Source organism: Hipposideros armiger, unplaced genomic scaffold (genome assembly GCF_001890085.2).
Source record: "Hipposideros armiger isolate ML-2016 unplaced genomic scaffold, ASM189008v1 scaffold_20, whole genome shotgun sequence".
Taxonomy (NCBI): domain Eukaryota; kingdom Metazoa; phylum Chordata; class Mammalia; order Chiroptera; family Hipposideridae; genus Hipposideros; species Hipposideros armiger.
The window spans coordinates 2,317,648-2,337,122 of record NW_017731370.1 but is presented as its reverse complement, the minus strand read 5'-3'; the positions used below and the strand labels follow the sequence as shown (position 1 = coordinate 2,337,122).

General features: G+C 37.2%; 1 protein-coding gene across 7 annotated transcripts in view; it reads right to left on the bottom strand.

The window, feature by feature from the left end:
* Nucleotides 1–19,475, bottom strand: part of TASP1 (taspase 1) — a 253,771-nt gene that overhangs the window by 80,701 nt on the left and 153,595 nt on the right. For all 7 annotated transcript variants that reach the window (XR_002123096.1, XM_019635266.1, XM_019635267.1 and 4 more), the window contains one exon: nucleotides 11,102–11,212. Coding sequence is in view for 6 of the 7 variants with exons in the window: in XM_019635266.1 (XP_019490811.1) it covers nucleotides 11,102–11,212 (111 nt within the window). In the remaining variant the exon portion in view is untranslated. The remainder of the gene's footprint in view (nucleotides 1–11,101; nucleotides 11,213–19,475) is intronic.

The following is a 19,475-nucleotide window of genomic DNA, read 5'->3' as shown; positions in this document are numbered from 1 at the left end:
ACCTGCATGTTCCACACATGACATTCTCACAATCTTTATTGGCATGCAATTTCAAGCCCATCAGAATCAAAATTCCATTTTTTTTAATGCCTCTTTCACTGCATCTGTCACATTCAATCAACCATCAAGCCCCAGAGATTGTATTTGAGAGTCTCTGGTACCTGACTTTCTATCAAAACTAATTCTGCTTCTTTAATTGCCATCACCTTCAAATTAGTAGATTCACCTACAGGATCTCCCTCATCCAATCTCTCCCACATCCTAGCACAACACTCTACCACCAAAGCCTTATGTGGCTCTTCACTACATTAAGTCCAATTTTTCTTCTGTGTTTTTTCCCTTGTAATTACACCACTCTCTTTAACATTTCTTCCACTTGATAATCAGATCGTTTGCTGATCACCAAACAATTCCAAGGTTTCCCTCCTGAAGGCACATCATTCATGACACTATCCTTGGTCTACCAGATATAACACCTCTTCCTCTGCTTCTTCTAAACTCCTCTGCCTTTCCTACTTTATCATATTAAGACTTCAATTATGAAGTTTTTCCTAAAACATAAAAAGAACATATGTAACAATTTATCAGCCATATTAGAATAAATATCCATTTATCCACTCAACAACACTGAGCAGTCTAACATTACCAACACTGTTGAGAATACCCAGGTTCTCCCTCCCAGAGAAAACCACTACCCTGAATTACTTTTCAATAACATCTTATCCTTTATAGTTTTACCATATATGCATGTATAATTAAATAGTGTTCAGTTTTGCAAAGCTATATTAATGGTGGCTGACTACAGTCCATTGCAAACTGTATTTTTTAACTTAGTATTATGATTTTTAGGTTCATCCATACTAATGTATGTAGCTGTAATGCATTAATTTTCACTGCCACATGGTATTTTCCTGTTGATGGACATCAGAGTTCATTCCATTTTATGCTGTTAAAAAAAAACCAAAAAAATGCTATAAATGTTCCTGTGCATGTCACCTGGTACACATGTACGTATGAGCATCTAGGACTACCTAAAATGAAAGTTCTTACCCATTCATTTGAAAGTGTGATTTTTCCTATTAGTATTTTGTCCAGTGTTATCAGATTATTTGCAATCAGGAGGTTCCCGGATCTCCATTTCACTAAATAGCCAGGAATGAAAGTCCCTGTATTTCCTGCTCTTTAGTATGGTACTTACTGCATCTTACATTTTATTTATTATTCATTTGCCTTTTTTCTTCTCCTAGAATGCAGGTTCCTCAATATCAAGGCTGTTTTGCTTTATTTATCTGTGAATCTCTCACAGTAGCCAGCAAAGTACATACATGGCTTTCAATAAATATTTGTTAAATAAAAAGATGGTAAAAAAAATTCTGAAAGTATAAAAGCCCAGGGCCCAAGAATTAGTAATAAATAATGCTTTATTGTTTTCCTTATTTTGCAATTTGGACATGTGAGTACAACAGGCTAAATATCCCACTGTTTATAACAATGAAGAAGAAACATGTTTGATTTTTTAATAGATTAAAAAAAAATAAATTCTCTTAAAAGTCCTTCAAACTCCAGAGAGCTGCAAAGGAAAAATGTTTTAATGTTTGAATAAGAGAAACATTCATAAAGAATATGGAGAAAAGTCTTGTAAAAATCCAAAAATGCACTGGGAAGAAAACGGTATATTTTTTTAAGTTTTCTAAGCTATAAAAAAAATCATGAAACATAATTGATAATTTCATATAAGAGGTTAAAATGTGTAATGACAGGGCCGGCTGAGGGGCTCAGATGGTTAAGAGCATGAGCTCTGAGCAAAAGGGTTGCCGGTTTAATTCCCACATGGACCAGTGAGTTGCACCTGAGTTGAGCTGCCGCTGAGCTGCCAACAGGTGGCAGGATGGCTCAGCTGGTGAGAGGCACATCATCCTAACAACAAAGTTGCAGGTTCGACTCCCGCATGGGATGGTGGGCTACGCCCACCCACAACTAAGATTGAATATGGCACCTTGAGCTGAGCGGCCACGAGCTGCCAACGGGCGGCGAGATGGCGAATGGACTTGGAGCTGAGCTAGCTGCGCCCTCCACAGCTAAGGCTGAAGGACAACAACTTGGCTGTTCCCCTTCCCCAATTCCCCAATAAAATCTTTAAAAAATAAATGTGTAATGACAATGTACTTTTGTTCTTCCTATGAAGGCTAACACTCATGAATTATTGGAATTTTAGCTAAATATTTGGCCACTGAAAAAAATATTTATTGAACACAACTTCTCAATTGGGCAAAAAAATCACAAGAGTGAACTTTCTTTAACCTCAATTGTTGATGGCATTCTGTATTTGACAATAAACCTATGATGTCAATAACAGTATAATAATATTCTGCAAAGGAATAAAATTAAAGAATATAGAACAAAACTACTTTTATAAATCCTGCACAACACATAGAATTTTTGAACAACAGTCACACATACTGTAGGTTGATAATACTAATAACTTGAGAAAGGGCATTTGTGTTTTTTATAGATAACATTTTATCAGCCATTATGAAGTGTAATAAAAAACCACAGTGAATGTTCAAATTAAAAAAAAATGTATTACAGTAAAAGACACATTGCCATTAATTCCCCTCAAAGTACTCTCCCTCACTTCAAACACACTTATCCCATCATTCTTGCCACTTTCTGAGTGTCTTTAGTTGTGACAGCCTCTGTGTCCTGAATCAACTCAAAATGTTTTCCTTTCAAGTCATTTTGACTTTGGGGAAGAGCCAGAAGTCTCACGGTGCCAGATCTGGTGAATAACAGATCTGGTGAATAAGGTGGATGAGAACACACCATAATGTTTTTATTTGATAGAAATTGCCATACCAGAAGTGATGTGTGACATGGAGCATTGTCATGATGGAGGATGAAGTAAAGATACTCACGAAGGAGGGCTTCCAGAACTGCTTCAGAAAGTGTCAAGAACATGGGATAAGTGTGTTCGAAGTGAGGGGGAGTATTTTTAGGGGCATTAATGGTAATGTATCTTTTACTGTAATAAATTTTTTAATTTAAACATTCACTGTATTTTTTAATTATACCTCATATTTAGTAATGAGAAAAACTAACTAAAAAAAGTTCTGTGACATTACTTATTGAGAACTGGGCAGGATGCTATAATGCCACCCTGAAGTTCACATACCACATGTGCAGCCACAGTTTGCATGAAAAAAGAATAATTCATGAAACCAAGTTTGTTCAAAAATAACCATGAGAATAGGAAAAGTCACATGTGAATCACTGTAACGATAGTGCGCGCGCGTGTGTGTGTGTGTGTGTGTGTGTGTGTGTGTGTGTGTGTGTGTAATCACAAAGTAAAACTAAAAAGGAAATCTATTTCTTTTCTCTACTTAACTAAGCATTCAGTCTATAATCAGCTGGTTAGCATGAAGTATTATTAAGGCACTATTTTTACAGTACCCATTTTTATGGGTTTTGCATGTTAAACACAAACAGTGGTTTTTTTTAAAAAAAAAATGCATGAATTGGTTACTCTCTTTTATGCTTCCTATATTAAGTCAAACCAAAGCTCTGGATCTTGCCATAATGGTAATGCAAGTGGAAACAAAAACAGTTCAATCTTCAAAATGTCTTTTAATTTTACTCTATTCATTCTATCACATTCAAGTTTCATTTATCAAAAATAGATTTTTAAAGAACTTTACATTTAAGATAATTTCAGAGTTGGTTTCAAATTGCAAAAAAAGGAAAACAATCATTATTTTAATAAGTCACTGATGACTTTAGAAAAAAATACATAAAAACAAATTATTTTATCATAAGTATAAAATTACTTTTTATAAAATCCCTTATTAATGCAGAAGGGCACAGATATCAAACATACCACCAGAAAAGACAGGGATATTTCAAAATTCTGCACAGATGGTTACTGCTATGCCGTTTCAGAATCTCTCATTTAAGGTACTATTACCATTAATAAAAGTTGAATGTCAATTAAAACAAAATCACCCAAGAAGTACAACAGAAAAATTGTGAAAAGCTATAAGCAGGTAATTCGCAGATTAATACAAAAGGCCAAGTTATATATGGCCAAACTCACTCATCAGGAAAAGATGAAATAAACTGGAAACCATTTTTTTAATCCATGATTTTGGATATGTTTAAACATTTGCTAATAACCACTGGAAAAGAGTGTGGAGGGGACTTCTCATTTCTGGTTCAGCATGTAAGGAGCTTGGATGTCGCCATTCCAAGACATAAAAAGGGGAACAAACTCAAAAATCAAAACTCTTCTTAGATCTGTCAGATAAATGAGGTCACCAGGTAAACAACTGCCCTTAGAATTGGAGAGAAAGACAGTCAGACACAGAAGAGCACAACTTACCAGAGCAGAAACCTCCACAGGAACCAGTGCTGGGTAGGAAAACCAGAACTGTTATTGAAGAATTGCTGGAGTCTCAATGGGGGCAAGTTGATGAGTTAAAAACTCCAGGGAGGAAGGACTGGGTGGCACACTTTTGTGAGTTTTATCTCCTGGAAATCTACCAGGTTCTCACAGTGAAGAATGGAGAAAAACTCCCTCGTGTTTCCAGCAGGGAAAGGGAAAAGAGAACCATTTTTTAAAATGACAGCATTCCCTTCTTGTTAACAAGGCCTGCCCTCAAGAGGTACTATTTTACCAGAGCCTAACCTGCTGGGGTTTTATGGAAGCTGAACCTCATCAGGAAATATTCAACTCCAGTCAGCTCTAACCTTCCACATGGAGAGAGTGGGTGAAGTGAATAACTGAGAGGCACTTATGAATTTCACAGCTCAGAGGCACAACATACAAGTGCAGAAATTCACTGAAAATCAGATCTAATCACTGGAATACAAACTGTTTCCTCCTCCCCATACCTCACCACTGCATTACTAGACCTACTTACCTCAGTTCCTTTTACCCAGTACATCATGTGCAGCTTCTAAGAAAAAAATTACAAGGTATACTAAAAGGCAAAAAAGCACAATTTGAAGAGATAGAGCAAACATCAGAATATGATATGACAGTGATGTTGGAATTATCAGGCAGGAAATTTAAAACAGCTATAACTAATACGCTAAGGACTCTAATGGAAAAAGTAGACAACATACAATAACAGATGGCTAGTGCAATCAGAGAGCTGGGAATTCTAAGAAAGAATAAAAAGAAATGCTAGAGATCAAAAACACTGTCACAGAAATGAAGAATGCCTTGATGTAACATGGCTGAAGAAAGAATTTCTGAACTTGAGAATATCTCAGTAGAAACTTCTAGAACTGAAAAGGCAAGGAGAAAAAAAGCTTCAATAACAACTGAGAGTTTCTCCAAGTTAATGTCAGACATCAAACCACAGATCTATTGTAGGAAGCTCAGAAAACACTGAGAAAGATAAATGCCTTAACACTACACCTAGGGAAATCATATTCAAATTGCAGAGTCAAAGATAAAGAAAAAAAATCTTGAAAAAAGCCAGAGGAAAAAAACACCTTATCCATTGAGGAGCAAAGATAAGAATGACATCCCACTTCTCGGAAACCATGAAAGCAGGAAGAGAATACAGTGAAATATTTAAAGTGTCAAGAGAAAAACAAACAAACAAACCCCACCAACCTTGAATACTGTAGCCTGCAAAAATCATCTTTCAAAAGTGAAGAAGAAATAAAGACTTTTTCAGACAAACAAACATTGAGGGAATCTGTTGCAAGTAGACATGCCTTGCAAGAACAGTTAAAAAAAATTCTTCAGAGAGAAGGAAATTGATATAAGCCAGAAGCGCAGAGCTATATAAAGGAAGAGAATTACAGAAGGAACAGGTGAAGTCAAATAAACTTTTATTTTTCTTATTTTTAACTGATCAGATAACAATTTGTTCATAACCATAATAGCAATGATGTATTTGATTGCGTGTGTGTGTGTGTGTGTGTGTGTGTATGCTGACGTATGCATGAAATGAATGACAACAATGATATAAGGTACAAGAGGGAGCAATAGTCTTTTATTATAAGGTACTTGCACTACCCATGAAGTAGTATAGTGCTATAAATGTATACTGCAAACTCTAGCACAACCACTGAAAAATATTTTTATTTATTTTTTATTTTTTATTGTTAGTTTCAGGTGTACAGAACAATGCAATAGTTACCCTTTGTCACCCTCACCAGGTATTTTTAAAAGTATAATTTATATGCTACAAAATAAGAGAAAATGGTACTGAATAAAATGCTCAATCTGAGTATTAAGGAAGAGGCATTCACACATGGTAAAATGATATAGACAAAAATTACAGACAAATTGAATTTTTCTCAGTAGGGGAATAAATAAATTATGGAACCACAGAATACCCAGCTATAAATCTATATATACTGACATATTAGGAGGACCAACACACATTAAGTGAAAAGTATGTTGCAAAACAATACATTAGAAATCTCTTCTACATAATTATTTAAAATGATAAGAGACAGACAGACAGAATAAGACTATAAAGACACATACCAAATTGTCAGCAGTGGTCCTTGCTGGCAAGAGAAATGGGACTTAGAGTAAATGGAAAGGAGCTATGAGTTTTGATTGTTCTATAAAATTTTTCTATGCATCCATTGCAATGAAAATCTCTAGACATATTATTTATGCAAAACTTTTTTAAAGAAAGCAAGGAAGGAAGAATATTATGAAGTCTTTCCACAAAACCAAAAGTAGTTGCTAGCTTATCTCAGTCATTGCCAAAAAGGATTTCAACCACATCACTTCAAATAGGAACCTGAGATCCACCATTAACAGATTTAATTTATAATTTCAATTAGGGACTAATAGGATTTACAACTGTACAATACAATAGTTAAGAATGGACTGAAAACTAAACCAAGGATCAACTAGAATTTTCAAGCTAGAAGGGACTTTAGGGACCATCCAGATCTGGCATCTCATTTTACACATGAGAAACCTGAGAAGAAAGAGCCTCCTAACAACAGACAACTAATTTCACAGCCAGTGTGTTAAAAGAGGCGAGAACCCAACTTCGTCATTTCCATTCCAGGTCTCTGGTAAATTCAATTCCTTTCATTCTAACAACTTTGTAAGTATCATCTGTGGTTCCTGAAAATTCCCAAGTGGTTCCCGAAAATCTTCATTTTCTAATTCCATTTCCACATCACCTGATTAAATAGGTCTTCACATTTACAGGTTGAATCCAGTAGAAAATTCACAGAACTTAGCATGGTGAAGAAATTTAGAAACTGTCTCTTGTCTAATGTTCTCATTTTTTGTTTTTTGGTGTTGTTGTTTTGTGTTGTTGTTGTTTTTTAAAATAAAACAGCTTAAGTAACTTGCTACATTCAGTGAGTCAGACACAGAGTTGAAAGTGGAACTCAATTGTCCTAACACCCAGGACACTGTTTTTCTGTATTTCGCATTCATTTTACTTAAAAAACAAAAAAAAACAAAAAAATGGCAGTGTGATCTTGTAGCACTAAAACCCATTGTCTAACCAGGTGACTTTAGGCAAGTCACTGAACTCTTGTAAACTGGGTTTCGATAATGAGCAGGTTCGATAAGATGAGCTCTGAAGTTTCTTACTCCTTTCCATGAGCCTGGACTATTTAAGATGGTGTTCAATATGCATTAGGTCATTGGATCTAGTGGCAAAATGGAATATTGCAGTTCAACTCTCTGAGTAGATTTAAAGAGGAGAGTACAGAAAAGCAACAGAAGAGAAAAAAGTGGAATTCGAGAACTTCTTAGCCTGGACCCAAATATAGAGGTCGAGCTAGCTAGCGAATCTGTTGTTTCTAGGTCATTCTCAAAAGTGGAAAGTTACCATGTGTCATAATTACTCACCTACCACAGGGTTACCAGGAAGTTAACTTCTCCTGAGCATCTAGTTTTCACCTTTTACATTTCTTCCTACTAATATTCTGAGAATGCCTCTAGTATAGCTGAACAGCTTATATATTATATAAATTAGATATGCTATTAAGGCCAAAAATTTGGTTTCCCTTAAAAACAACATTCGACAATGGTAACTGTTAAAACAAAAGAACAATAAGACCTAAAGTCTGATTCTGATATATTTGGGGATGTAGTAACGTGAATGTAATCAAGCTTTTTCTGGAAAATCACTAGAGGTTGACCTCAAAATCCTGTATCTAATACATTCCTCAGTCACATTTTGCCATCAGGCAATTCTTATTAACATGCATATAGTTAATATCATTATTCATGTCTTTCTTCATAACCTCAGTTTAAATAATTGCAAGAAAGCATCTGTACAAAATCTCTTTATACTGAAATGTTTCTACAGTTACTCTGTTCTTCCTTCAGATAAATAAATCCAGTTCATTCTTGCTCATAATCTGTTTTTCTTTCTCTCTTCCCTAAAAACGTTTCCTAACAGGGCATAATACTTATTGATGGCCTGAACAATAGTGGAATTCAGTTTTATACCCACCCGTGAAAACTTCCACTTATCCCATGAGTTGCATGCATATCTAGCTGAGCTTCTAAGTGGACTTTGATAAATTCTAAGTAGAGACAGCTTTGGGATGAAATATGTTTGAGTAAGTAAGCCTAAATTTTGGTGAAATAGTTTGCAGCAAAACTTGCTTAGCCAGGTTTCCACCAGTACCCTAAACAAAGGGCTGGGGTAGAGGTGTGACTGGACACTTGGACATTTGTGGAAAAACTATAAGGAAAAAAATCGATCGTTGGTATGGGTCTCTGTCCCTTTTGAGGGTGGAGGAAAAAGGAGAGAGTAAAAAAATCCCTAGATTTGGAGGATCAAGAATAGATGAGGCTTAGAGAGACAGAAAGCCACATAGAGAAGTTGTCCATTCAGAAGTTGCCAGTAAGAATAAAGTAGAAAAAGTAGCCTGATACGCTTAGGCCATGAGTACTTGACAATCCCACTGGTTATTCCAAGTTTTTAGACCACCTGACCCCCGAGCATCTGCTGTCAGTACTGAGGAAGCCAGAGGCTACAACAGGACCATGAACGCCACAGTGAATTCAATAGCAACAGCGGCCAGTAACCCACAGGTAAGTGGAGAGCAAGTCCCATCTCAGCACAAGCCAGCAGTGGGAAGAGGGAGACCATGAACCTGATGATCCCTTCCACAATGACACAGAGGCTTCCTGAAATCCAGATATTGCCAGGTAGAGATGGAAAGGGAAACAAACAAATATAGAGTGCCACGTAAAAAGAGACAAGGCTTACAAGGAGGGGGCTGGCAGAACGAAGGCAGAGTCAGGCATTACACTGAGTGAAAGGGCAGGAACAGTTAGCGTAGGCACCCTCCTGCAATTCCCAGCATGTGCTGGGAGGAGAGGCAGTGTGGTGTGAGGCTATCTGGGAGTCTGCCCAGCCACAAAACCAGATACGGTCCATCTGTGACCTTGCAGCCTGGGCCTGGCAATCACCTGACAGCAGCCCTCTCAGTAAGGAAACCAGAGGCTTCCAGTGGCTGCACTCGGTCACCTGTCAGGACTACCTTGGAAAGTCTCCGCACAGCCTGCATGTAGCCCTTGGGGCCCAGAGTTTCAAACACCAAGCAGTGAGTCCCTCTGAAAGCTTCCTATGACCAGTGTGCTCTGAAGACCTCTGCGTCCTCTGCCTCTGCCAGAGCCAGTGGTCTCCCACTGCACACCCAGCCGCCGAGTGCTGATTATCTGCTCCCTGTATGCACACCAGAGTGTGGCCTAATGTTTACCCAGCAACTCCAGACCAGTCCCAGCCTGGCCAAACTAGTGAACTTCACTGCTACCTGGTAGCCAAACCCATACCTTCTCCAACAAGGTCTGAGCCCCTTCCAAGTACGTCCTTCCTTGGACACTCGCTCTCAGCTCTAGAGTATCACATACAGTTTCCTTTTAATTACTTTCATCACAGTTAACAATTCTTCATATTAAACTCCCCTGGTTAACCTGATATATGGCTTCTGTCTCCTGAATTGACCCAGGGGGCTACACCCTCCCACTACCAAAACCGACATTTTCACTTTCTCCTCCCCTGGACCGTTCCCAGCCCTTAATGTCTCTCTCCTGTAGAAATGGTCTTGGACAACTGTAGCTCTAGTCTATAACCCTCCCCCGAAACACCATTTTATTTGTCAACTTAAGAACACGTAAGGGTTCTCTTCTTTCTATCAGCTCAAATATGAGCCACGCAGAGATCTCAAGGCCCTCTGTGACCTGGCCTCACCTGGCCATCCAGCCCTGCCACATGCTGGGAATATTTCTCTCCATGTGAGAGTCATGCAGTTCTCTAGCCCTCACCATGCCTGCTCCCATCGTCATGTCTGTGTTCAAGTTCCTCTCGTCCTTTTTTCCCACTAATCCCAGAGCCTTCTGGGACCAGTTCTAAGAGTCAATCATCCATTCATTAGTCATTTGGGGGTGATTTCTTCCCATAGTTTTGTCAGTGTTGTCCTCACCACACAATTAGCACCTTATTAGATCCTGTTGTCTTAATTTTCTAAGTGCACATACGTCACCACCACCCCAAGATTAACCCTGTGATACTCATTCTCTAATTTGTGTGTTCGTGGCTAATCATTCTAACTTAACTATCTTTATATTTCTTACACTACTTCACAAATCTTTGCATAGCGGTAAGCTCAATCGTAAATGATGGGAAAAGCAGACTAAGCCAAATAGTTTTAACCCTTATATGGCTTGGCAAATGAGCCTGGGAAGGATTTCAACTCAATCCTATACAACTATGTGGGAGCACTGGATTCATGAATATGGAATTTTAAAACACTGACTTAAAAAAAAAAGTCAAATTGTATTTAAATCTTTTAAAGGGAGTTGTTGCTTGAATTTTGTTTTAATAGAATTTTATTATACAGCATATTACTGGAATCCTAGACGACGTCTCACAGCTTGGGCAGTAGATTAGTTATATGGCAAATTTCATGCTCTAGTATTACTGTGATGGAATTATTTTCATGACCAATATTAATTAACAGTCTACATCTATATTAGGCCCTGGACTTAGATATAGCAATTCCAATGCATTACCTGACTTATGGAGCTTACAGCTCAGTAAAGCAATCTATATTTAGAAGGATGTAATTTTCTTAATGTTATACTTACTGATAAACTTGTTTTGCATAGTCTCCAACAGAGCTTGGTGAGCATCTTCAGCTTGCAAAGCGTGTGAACATTCTCTAGCCAGTATGGTGCGTACAAGATGCTCCCCACATCCTAAAAATCCAAGGAAACCAAAAATGGTTGAGGAAAAGCAGTACTAAACATCCTTCTTATCTTATGAGTATTTAAACACCCCTATGCACCACTTAAGAAGTAATCGAGCTGGAGAATAATTCAGTGATGGATGAAATGACTTGTATGAGCAATCTAGTAATTTTAGCAATGATAGGTTTGGCAGAAAGTAAAGAAACACATGACTGTCTTATCTCAAAAGGAAACAAAAAAAATGAAAGGAAAACCCTTTTTCCTAGGAATGATTTACATAATACAGGACTTTAGGTTGTCTACCTAGGAATCTCCTAGGGTTCTGTCTCATTTCTACAGTTGGGTAGCTACAAAAATCTCTTTTTTATAATTTATGAATTTGTTTACATTCAATCGGCCTTGGTCTCCCATTTCCCTCTGGCACCCACACACCTGGGAGCACGGGAGAAATTTAGCCAACTGGGGACTATCTAAATCTCCCCCAACGTACTTTTCACTGAAAGGTTCACCATACCTCAACAGCTGTAAAGTGGACTTCATAAAATAGCACCTTTTCCACCTTCTTATAGTAATTTACATAGCTTTTAGGGGTGAATACTCTCTGTCCTACTAAAGTAAGAATGCATTTTAACCCCCATTCAGACACACTAAGAAAGGGTAGGCATGGTGGTAATGAAAACTGCCTAGAATTCTATTACAGTCTCTACCTGCTAAAAGTAGAAACTGCCTGCAGAAGTAGAGACAAAGGAAATTTAATTTATAGGTTAGTAAGTTCAAATAAAAGATTTCTGAAAAAAGAGCCTGATTTTTTCTTAGAAGTACAAAATGTAAAAAAGCTACTTTGACAAACATAAGAGGGATAAGCCTTTTTTAAAACATAGTAAGTGCCACTTGAAATGCTTTTTATATATAAAATCAATTTCACTATTAAAATGACAGTGTCCTCTTACCCAAAGGAAAACAGTAGATATAAAAGACCTTTACAAGGTATCTCTTTTAAAAAACATTTTTCCACTCAAAATGATTCCTCCCTCATCTGAACCTCTGCTTCCCATCTCTTTAAAACAATTTCCTGCCAAAGGTGTTCTGTTAATTCATTAGAAAATCAAGTTCTCCGTTAATTAAAGATACAAAAGATCTCAGCATCTACTGAGACTAAAAAGTATGACTCCATCCTACGGTAAAAAAAAAAAAAAGTCACAGCAAAAGAAGAAGCATCTTAAGATTCACTCAGATTCCCCAGCAAGAACAGAGACAAAGTAACTTTTTTTCATGTCATTAACTTGCACGGCAGGTATGAGCGTGCGCCTGCGCATGCGAGCACACACTCACACACACACACACCCTCACATACAGGTACATAGAGATGGGAGGTTATTAGCAATTACAAAGAAATGTGGGCTAAGATTATCAAATGAAACAACCTCTTTTAAATAATGCTTTAAAATTCTTAATTTCATGAAACTTAACCAACACAAAGTACTATGATACACATTGTTAAACCATGTTGGTGCTTTTCATTTCATAAATTTTCTCTTCATACATATACAGACCTCTCCTCCCTTCCTCCTGCCTCCCCCTCCACTATATATACATATATATATATACACACACACACATGCACATATGCATACACACATATATGCATATTATGTATGCACATACAATGCGTGCTCATTGCCAACAGTTTTTGAACAAACTGTTCAAAAATTATCAAAGGTTTAAAAAAATTGTCTGGCATTTTGCCTGAAGGACTTCCCCTGTACTTTTTGGTAAAGTGTAAATGCAAATATCCTTTAAGATCTAAATATGTCTTTGTAAGTATCTACACTTAGAGGAAGATCTAGATATGTAATTTAATATATAACTTCGTAGGCAGGGTCATGGTGATCCCTATTTTGTTAAATTTTTGCAATAGTATTTTCATAATCAGGCAAAAAAAACAACTAGAAAGCTAATAGAAAAGAAACCATTTTTGACATTTACTATGTAGAGACACTGTGCTAAGCTCATGAAACTCCATAAATTTTAATTCCCTTTGTGTACATATTTGATGTTGAACAGTGAAATGTTATACTTTAGAACAATAATAATTGTTAGGAAATTGGCATATTATAAGCTAAATGAGTGTTCAGAAGGTTATGTATACACACCTCAAGTCAAACAGTTAAACCACATAAAGTTAACATTACATCAAAAATACACAATGTATGTCAGAGAGACTTTTTCCTCTGTTGTTATACAGGAATAAGCAGGGTTTTCCAGTGATTGATTTTTACCAAGAAACTTTTAAAATTATGACTTGTATTCTGACATATATCACCTCTAACATAAGAGCCTTGACACCAAAAACTTATTCTCCTGCAGGTTCCAATCAAAGGAAAGTTTAACTTCTGTGGTTTTACCCACAAAATTCCAAGGTTTCTTAGAATATGATACCATGTAGATGAAGTAGAATTCAAAGGCAAACAGTACCATTCTTTATTCACAGATATTAGAAATAAGCCTTTCATTACATACTCCTTTTGTCCTTACTCGTGAAAGTAACAGTGTATTTATGTTGTCTGAGCTCAGTAGAAAACATGGATTTTATATATATAATAAAGACCTAACAAGACACCTAAAGAAAAGTGAAATAAATCAAGTTCTAAAAAGAACATAGAAAAGTACACACTTATTTAGCATCAATAAAAATGGCAGCTGAACGGATTGAAGCACATAGTGAATTCATGTTTTAAATGGCATTTTGTTACCTTTGGAGAATGATATGGAACCAACTCACTATTCTGAAAACTGATAAATGAAAGAAAAAAAAGATCAAGGATTTCTATGTACTTCCTATATGAACTGTACAGCAGGGTAACCAGATAGTTTATGAAGAAAAAGACTCTCCATAGAATTATCCCAGCTAATAAATAAAAAAGAACTTAACAGAATTAGAATATTACCATTTGTAACCTATAATATAATAATTGATATAGGCAACAAACATCAATGGCTGCTAATATTACAAAAATATACAACCAGATATCACATCTCTTGAGAAAATTACACCTTTGTAGTCTTGTTCCCACCAAAAAAATTAAACCTGAATCTGATCAAGCCTCCAAATTCAATTATCGGTTTCCAGAAATAAAGTGTATCAACAAAAAGTCTACAACTAACATCAAACTTAATTGTGAAAGACTGAATTGTTTTTCCCTAAGATCAGGAACAAGGCAATGATATCACTTTTATCAATGCTATTCAACAATATACTAGAGGTTGCAGCCACTGTAATAAAGCAAGAAAAAGAAATATAAGGCATAAAGATCAGAAAGAAAGAGTAATACTACCCCTATTTACAGATGATATAATTGTTTATGTAGAAAACTCCAGAGAAATTAACAGATTCTCTCCAGATTCTTCCTTTCTGCTTAGTAGTCTAGGGCAAAGGTTTGCAGCAGATACCCACCTGATACTTACCAGTACCCAAAATGTAAATCTGATTTTTATTGCCTCCCCCATCCATTCACTCACCAAATTGTTATTGAGCACCTATTTGGTGCTTGGCCCAAAGTACACAGTAGTTGGCAGGGGTGTTGCTGCACACTGTCAGATCTCCCTAAAGGTGTTAGACCCTTCCTTGGCTACTCAATTGTCATTCTGGCCAGTCCAGATGTCAGTGCCCTGATTGTGTATTTTATAGATCAACCTTAGGAATTTAGATGAGAACCCTGCTAAGAGCCAGTCTCCTTGCCCAAGTGATCCTCTGTTAATCCCAACTCTTAGCCCAGTCTCAGCTGACTCTTGCCCAGTATGATTCCTGTTACTGAGACTCCAGTATGTGCTATATCCAGAGACTTCAGAATTATAATGCATTTCCCCTCTTGTCGGGATCCTTAACTTTTCAGAACCCATGCTAAAGATGAAATCACAATAAAAAATATAAACACACACACACACACACACACACACACACACACACACTTATAAGGTGGAATGAGTAGATGCAAACATCAGAAAGATTATCAAACCAAGAAGTGGTGATAATAGAATAGAGTTTGGCAAACATTTTCTGTAAAAAAAAAGATAAATATTTTAGATTTTACAGGCTACATATGATCTCTGGCAAATATTCTTCTTCTATTTTCGTAATAACCTTTTAAAAATGTTAAAATCATTCTTAGCTCATGGATTGTACAGAGTTCATGGATCACATTTGTAATAGAACAATCTGTAGTACAAAGATAAAAAGGAAAGAAGATCATAATTTTAAAAACAGAGCAAGCTGGGGCCGGTCGAGTGGCGCGATGGTTAAGAGCTGGCTTGGGACGCCAGAGGGCCCTGGTTCGGATCCCACATATGAGGGCCAGTGACACTGCCCTCCACAGCTAAGATGCTGAACAACAGCTCAACCTGGAGCTGGGCTGCTGTGAGTCGCCGGCGACGGCGTAGGCTGCAGCCCCTGTGGCAGTGGGTTGCCATGCGCTACCATGTATAGCCAGCAGCCAGCATGAGCAGCCAGCAGCCGCTGTGAGTGGCCGTCCAGAAGCCGGCGACTGATGTGCCTCACCCAGGAAGAGCGCAATGATGGTGCCAACTTGGACCAGTGAAGCAACATCCTCCACAACTAGACTGAAGAACAAAAGGACAGCAACTTGTCTGTTCCCCTTTCCCCAATTCCCCAGCACTGTTCCCATCCCCCAATTCCCCCAATAAAAAATCTTAAAAAATAAATAAATAAATAAAATAAATAAAAACAGAGCAATCTGGGGGCAGGGGATGAGGGGGAGCTGTACAGTTTTTTCAAGGAACCAAATAAAACTTTCCAAAAAAACCTAAAACAAAACTGTTTAAAACAATGCATGTAACAAGCATCAGATTAAATGCAGCTCAAGCAAGAGAACTAGAAGATACATCCGTGAAAAACTATAAAGCAGTTTAGAATGATAAACAGAATGAAAATTTGTTAAGAAGCCTGGAGTATAAAATGAAAATATCCAGTCTATTAATAGGCATTTTGAAAGAGAGAATGGGGGAGGAGGCACTAATATTTGAAGAGGCAACGAAAAGAGTTTCCAGAATTTAAGTTATAAGAAACTCCTTAAACTGAAGATGCAAGGAGTTCCAAAGAAGAGGAATAAAAATAAATCCATCCTTAGGTATACCACAGTGAAGCTCTGGGCAAAGGAAAAGAAAAATATTCAAAACTATTCATAAAGAAAAGAAGAATCATCTACAAAGAAATGTTAAAAGTCATACAACAAGAGACCAGAAGACTAATATCTTAAAGAGGGCAATAAACAACAAAAAAAAACTTGTCAACCTAGGATCAGTTAAACTATTGGGTTGTCGGAAAAGTCATGACATATTTTTTCTATTTTTTTCGTTGCAAAAATGTGTTATGACTTTTCTGACAACCCAATAGGGCGACTCTAGAGGGATGGTAAACATAAACAGTCTCAGGCAAATAAAGACAAATTCATTCCTTTCAGGTGTTAGCTCCCAGCTTATTTCCACCCAACCAAACACTGCTCCTTATCATAACTCATGTTGATTTTAACACTTACCTAAATGACTTTACCAATACCTTGGCTTTTAGAGTCTCCGATATCCTCTCTTCAAGTTATCCACATGACCTCGCAAATTCACTCCCATGACTATGTCATTATCAATAATATTAACACCTCTACAGGCTCAATTGCAGTCGTCCCATCCTTCCTAGCTTTCCAGCTGACCTCTTAAGCATTCCAATTCCAACATTCCCTCCACCTCACCAAAAACTGCCATTCATGAACACTGCTGTTTTTTAATTATCTCTCACTCCCCTTAGGTCCTCACCTCCTTCCTTACCCAACTAAAATGTGATGCTTCATCCACTTATATTCATTCTCTTCCCCTGGACGCTTCCATATTTCACTCACTTCATTGAAGTTGTCTGGCAAAAGCTCTCCCTGGACTATCGGCCAGAATAGCTACACTAGGCTGCAAAAATAACCAACCCCCAAATCTTGGTAGCTTAACACAACAAGAATATAATTCTCATCAATGTTATACGTTGTGCCTGAGTCTCCAGGAAGATGCGTGCCGTACAGTCACTCAGGAACAAACCTAGGCTGATAGCGGTTCCTTCATCTGTCACTGCACCTCCTGAATCATGTCCCTTCCAGGAAAGCAAGAGGGCCACCAAGTGCCATTTTACAGCTTTAGCCTAGAATTGACACATATGTATGATTTCCACTCGAATTTACTGGCCAGCAATAGCCACATGGTCTCGGGCAACTGGAATGAGGCTGGGAAACATGGTAGAGCATATGGATATTCAGGGAGAGTTAAATGTCTCTGCCACATCTCATTAAATCTAGCTTTCCAGACCTGCACCTACTCAGCTAAACAAGGTGTAGTAGACATCCTGTGACCACTGGCTGACACACATGAGCAGGAAGACCTCCTCTGAAAAAGGTAGGAGTGAAGGCACAGGCCCAGGTACTAGGTAACATTGCTGGGTAGGCTAACCAGCCCCACGCTCTTCTCAGACTACATGAGGCTTAAAACAAAATAAAACAAACCAAAAACTATATGTTTCAGCCTCAGTAACTGAGTTCTCTTTTTGAAGCTGAAATGTATCCTTCTTTTTCTTTTTGTAGGGGGAAAAAAAAAATATATATATATATATATATATGTATATATATATATATATATATATATATGTGTGTGTGTGTGTGTGTATATATAAAAAATCTCAGAAAATTTACCATAACCATTATTTTAAATGTACAATTCAGTGGCATTTAGTACATTTAAATCGTTGTGCAACCATCACCTCCACCTCCAGAACATGTTTATGTTCTCAGATTAAAACTCTGTATCTATTAAACAACAACTCCCACTTGCCCTCTCCCTCTCGTCCTGGCAACCACCATTCTACTTTCTAATTCCAAGAATTGGGCTACTCTGGATATCTCACGTAAGTGAAATCATACATGTTTGCCCTTTTGTGACTGAGTTATTCCATGTAGCATAATGTCCTCAAGGCTCATCCACATTGTATAGCATGTATAAAAATGGCCTTCCTTTTTAAGGCTGAATAATATTCCATTGTATGTATGTACCACAGTTGGTTTATCCATCCACCTGTCGATGGATATTTGAAGCCAAACACATTCTTAATATATAGAAAGAGCTAATTGCTGGTGAAAGAAAATGGCTCAGGAAACTTTACACACTGAAAGTAGACAACTTCTAGCTATTTCCAATTTAACATACAACTTTGCATTGAGTCAATATGGTTTCTGATGCATTTGTCAGACACCATATGTAGCAATACATGAAAAAGATCATTTATTTTAACTGAGTCATTTTGGAAAAATCCAAGATATATTTAATTACTACCAACAACCAAATTAATTTTGAATTCGTTTGAATAAATGAAAGTAATTTGATTAAAATAAATCCTTTATGATGCCTGAAAAATGAAGTCTGGCATATTTAAGAGTACCTTTTATCCACATAAAGAATGACCACTTCCCTCAACCAAATGAAACTATTTCAAGAGGCCATCTTTAAAATGTCTGTTTGTGGGTTTGCTTAGAATCCAGAAAAATTTGGCAAAACTCCAAGGAAACTTAAACAGTTAATAGACTATCTTTATTTTTCCCTCATATAGATAGATGTTTCCAACAATGCCATTATTTCTCTAGTGAACACAATGCTCTACATTCCAAAAGAGCTTCTGTATCTTTTTAAAGGAGAAATCTGAGATTTCTGGGCCAAGCAGCAGGGCCTTGTTTGGAGAACAGCTTTCTTTCTCTTTCTCCTTCTTCTCCTTCCTTTCCTTCCACTCCTTCCACTCCTTCTACTTTTTTTTTCTTTTAATTATTTTTTATTATGAAATACACATTTTTTAGAATTAGTTTCAGCTGCACAACACAGTGCAATAGTTATACTTTTTACCCCTCGAAGTAACAACCTCCTTCCCCCAATCCACTGACCCACTTCCCCCCCCCCAATATCATACATATTACAATTCCCTTGACTCCACTCCCACACTATACTCCACGTCCCATGACTATATATATATGTATATTCACTTACAGTTGACATACAATATTATACAACATCAGCTTCAGGTGTACAGTGCAGTGATCAAGTCTCTACCCCATCCATGATGCGGTCTCCCTAGCAAGACATGTGACCACCTGACACCCTACAAAATATTTACAACATTATTAATTATATTCCTCGAACTGTCTTTCATGTCCCTGTGGCAATATTGTAGTTACGTATTTAT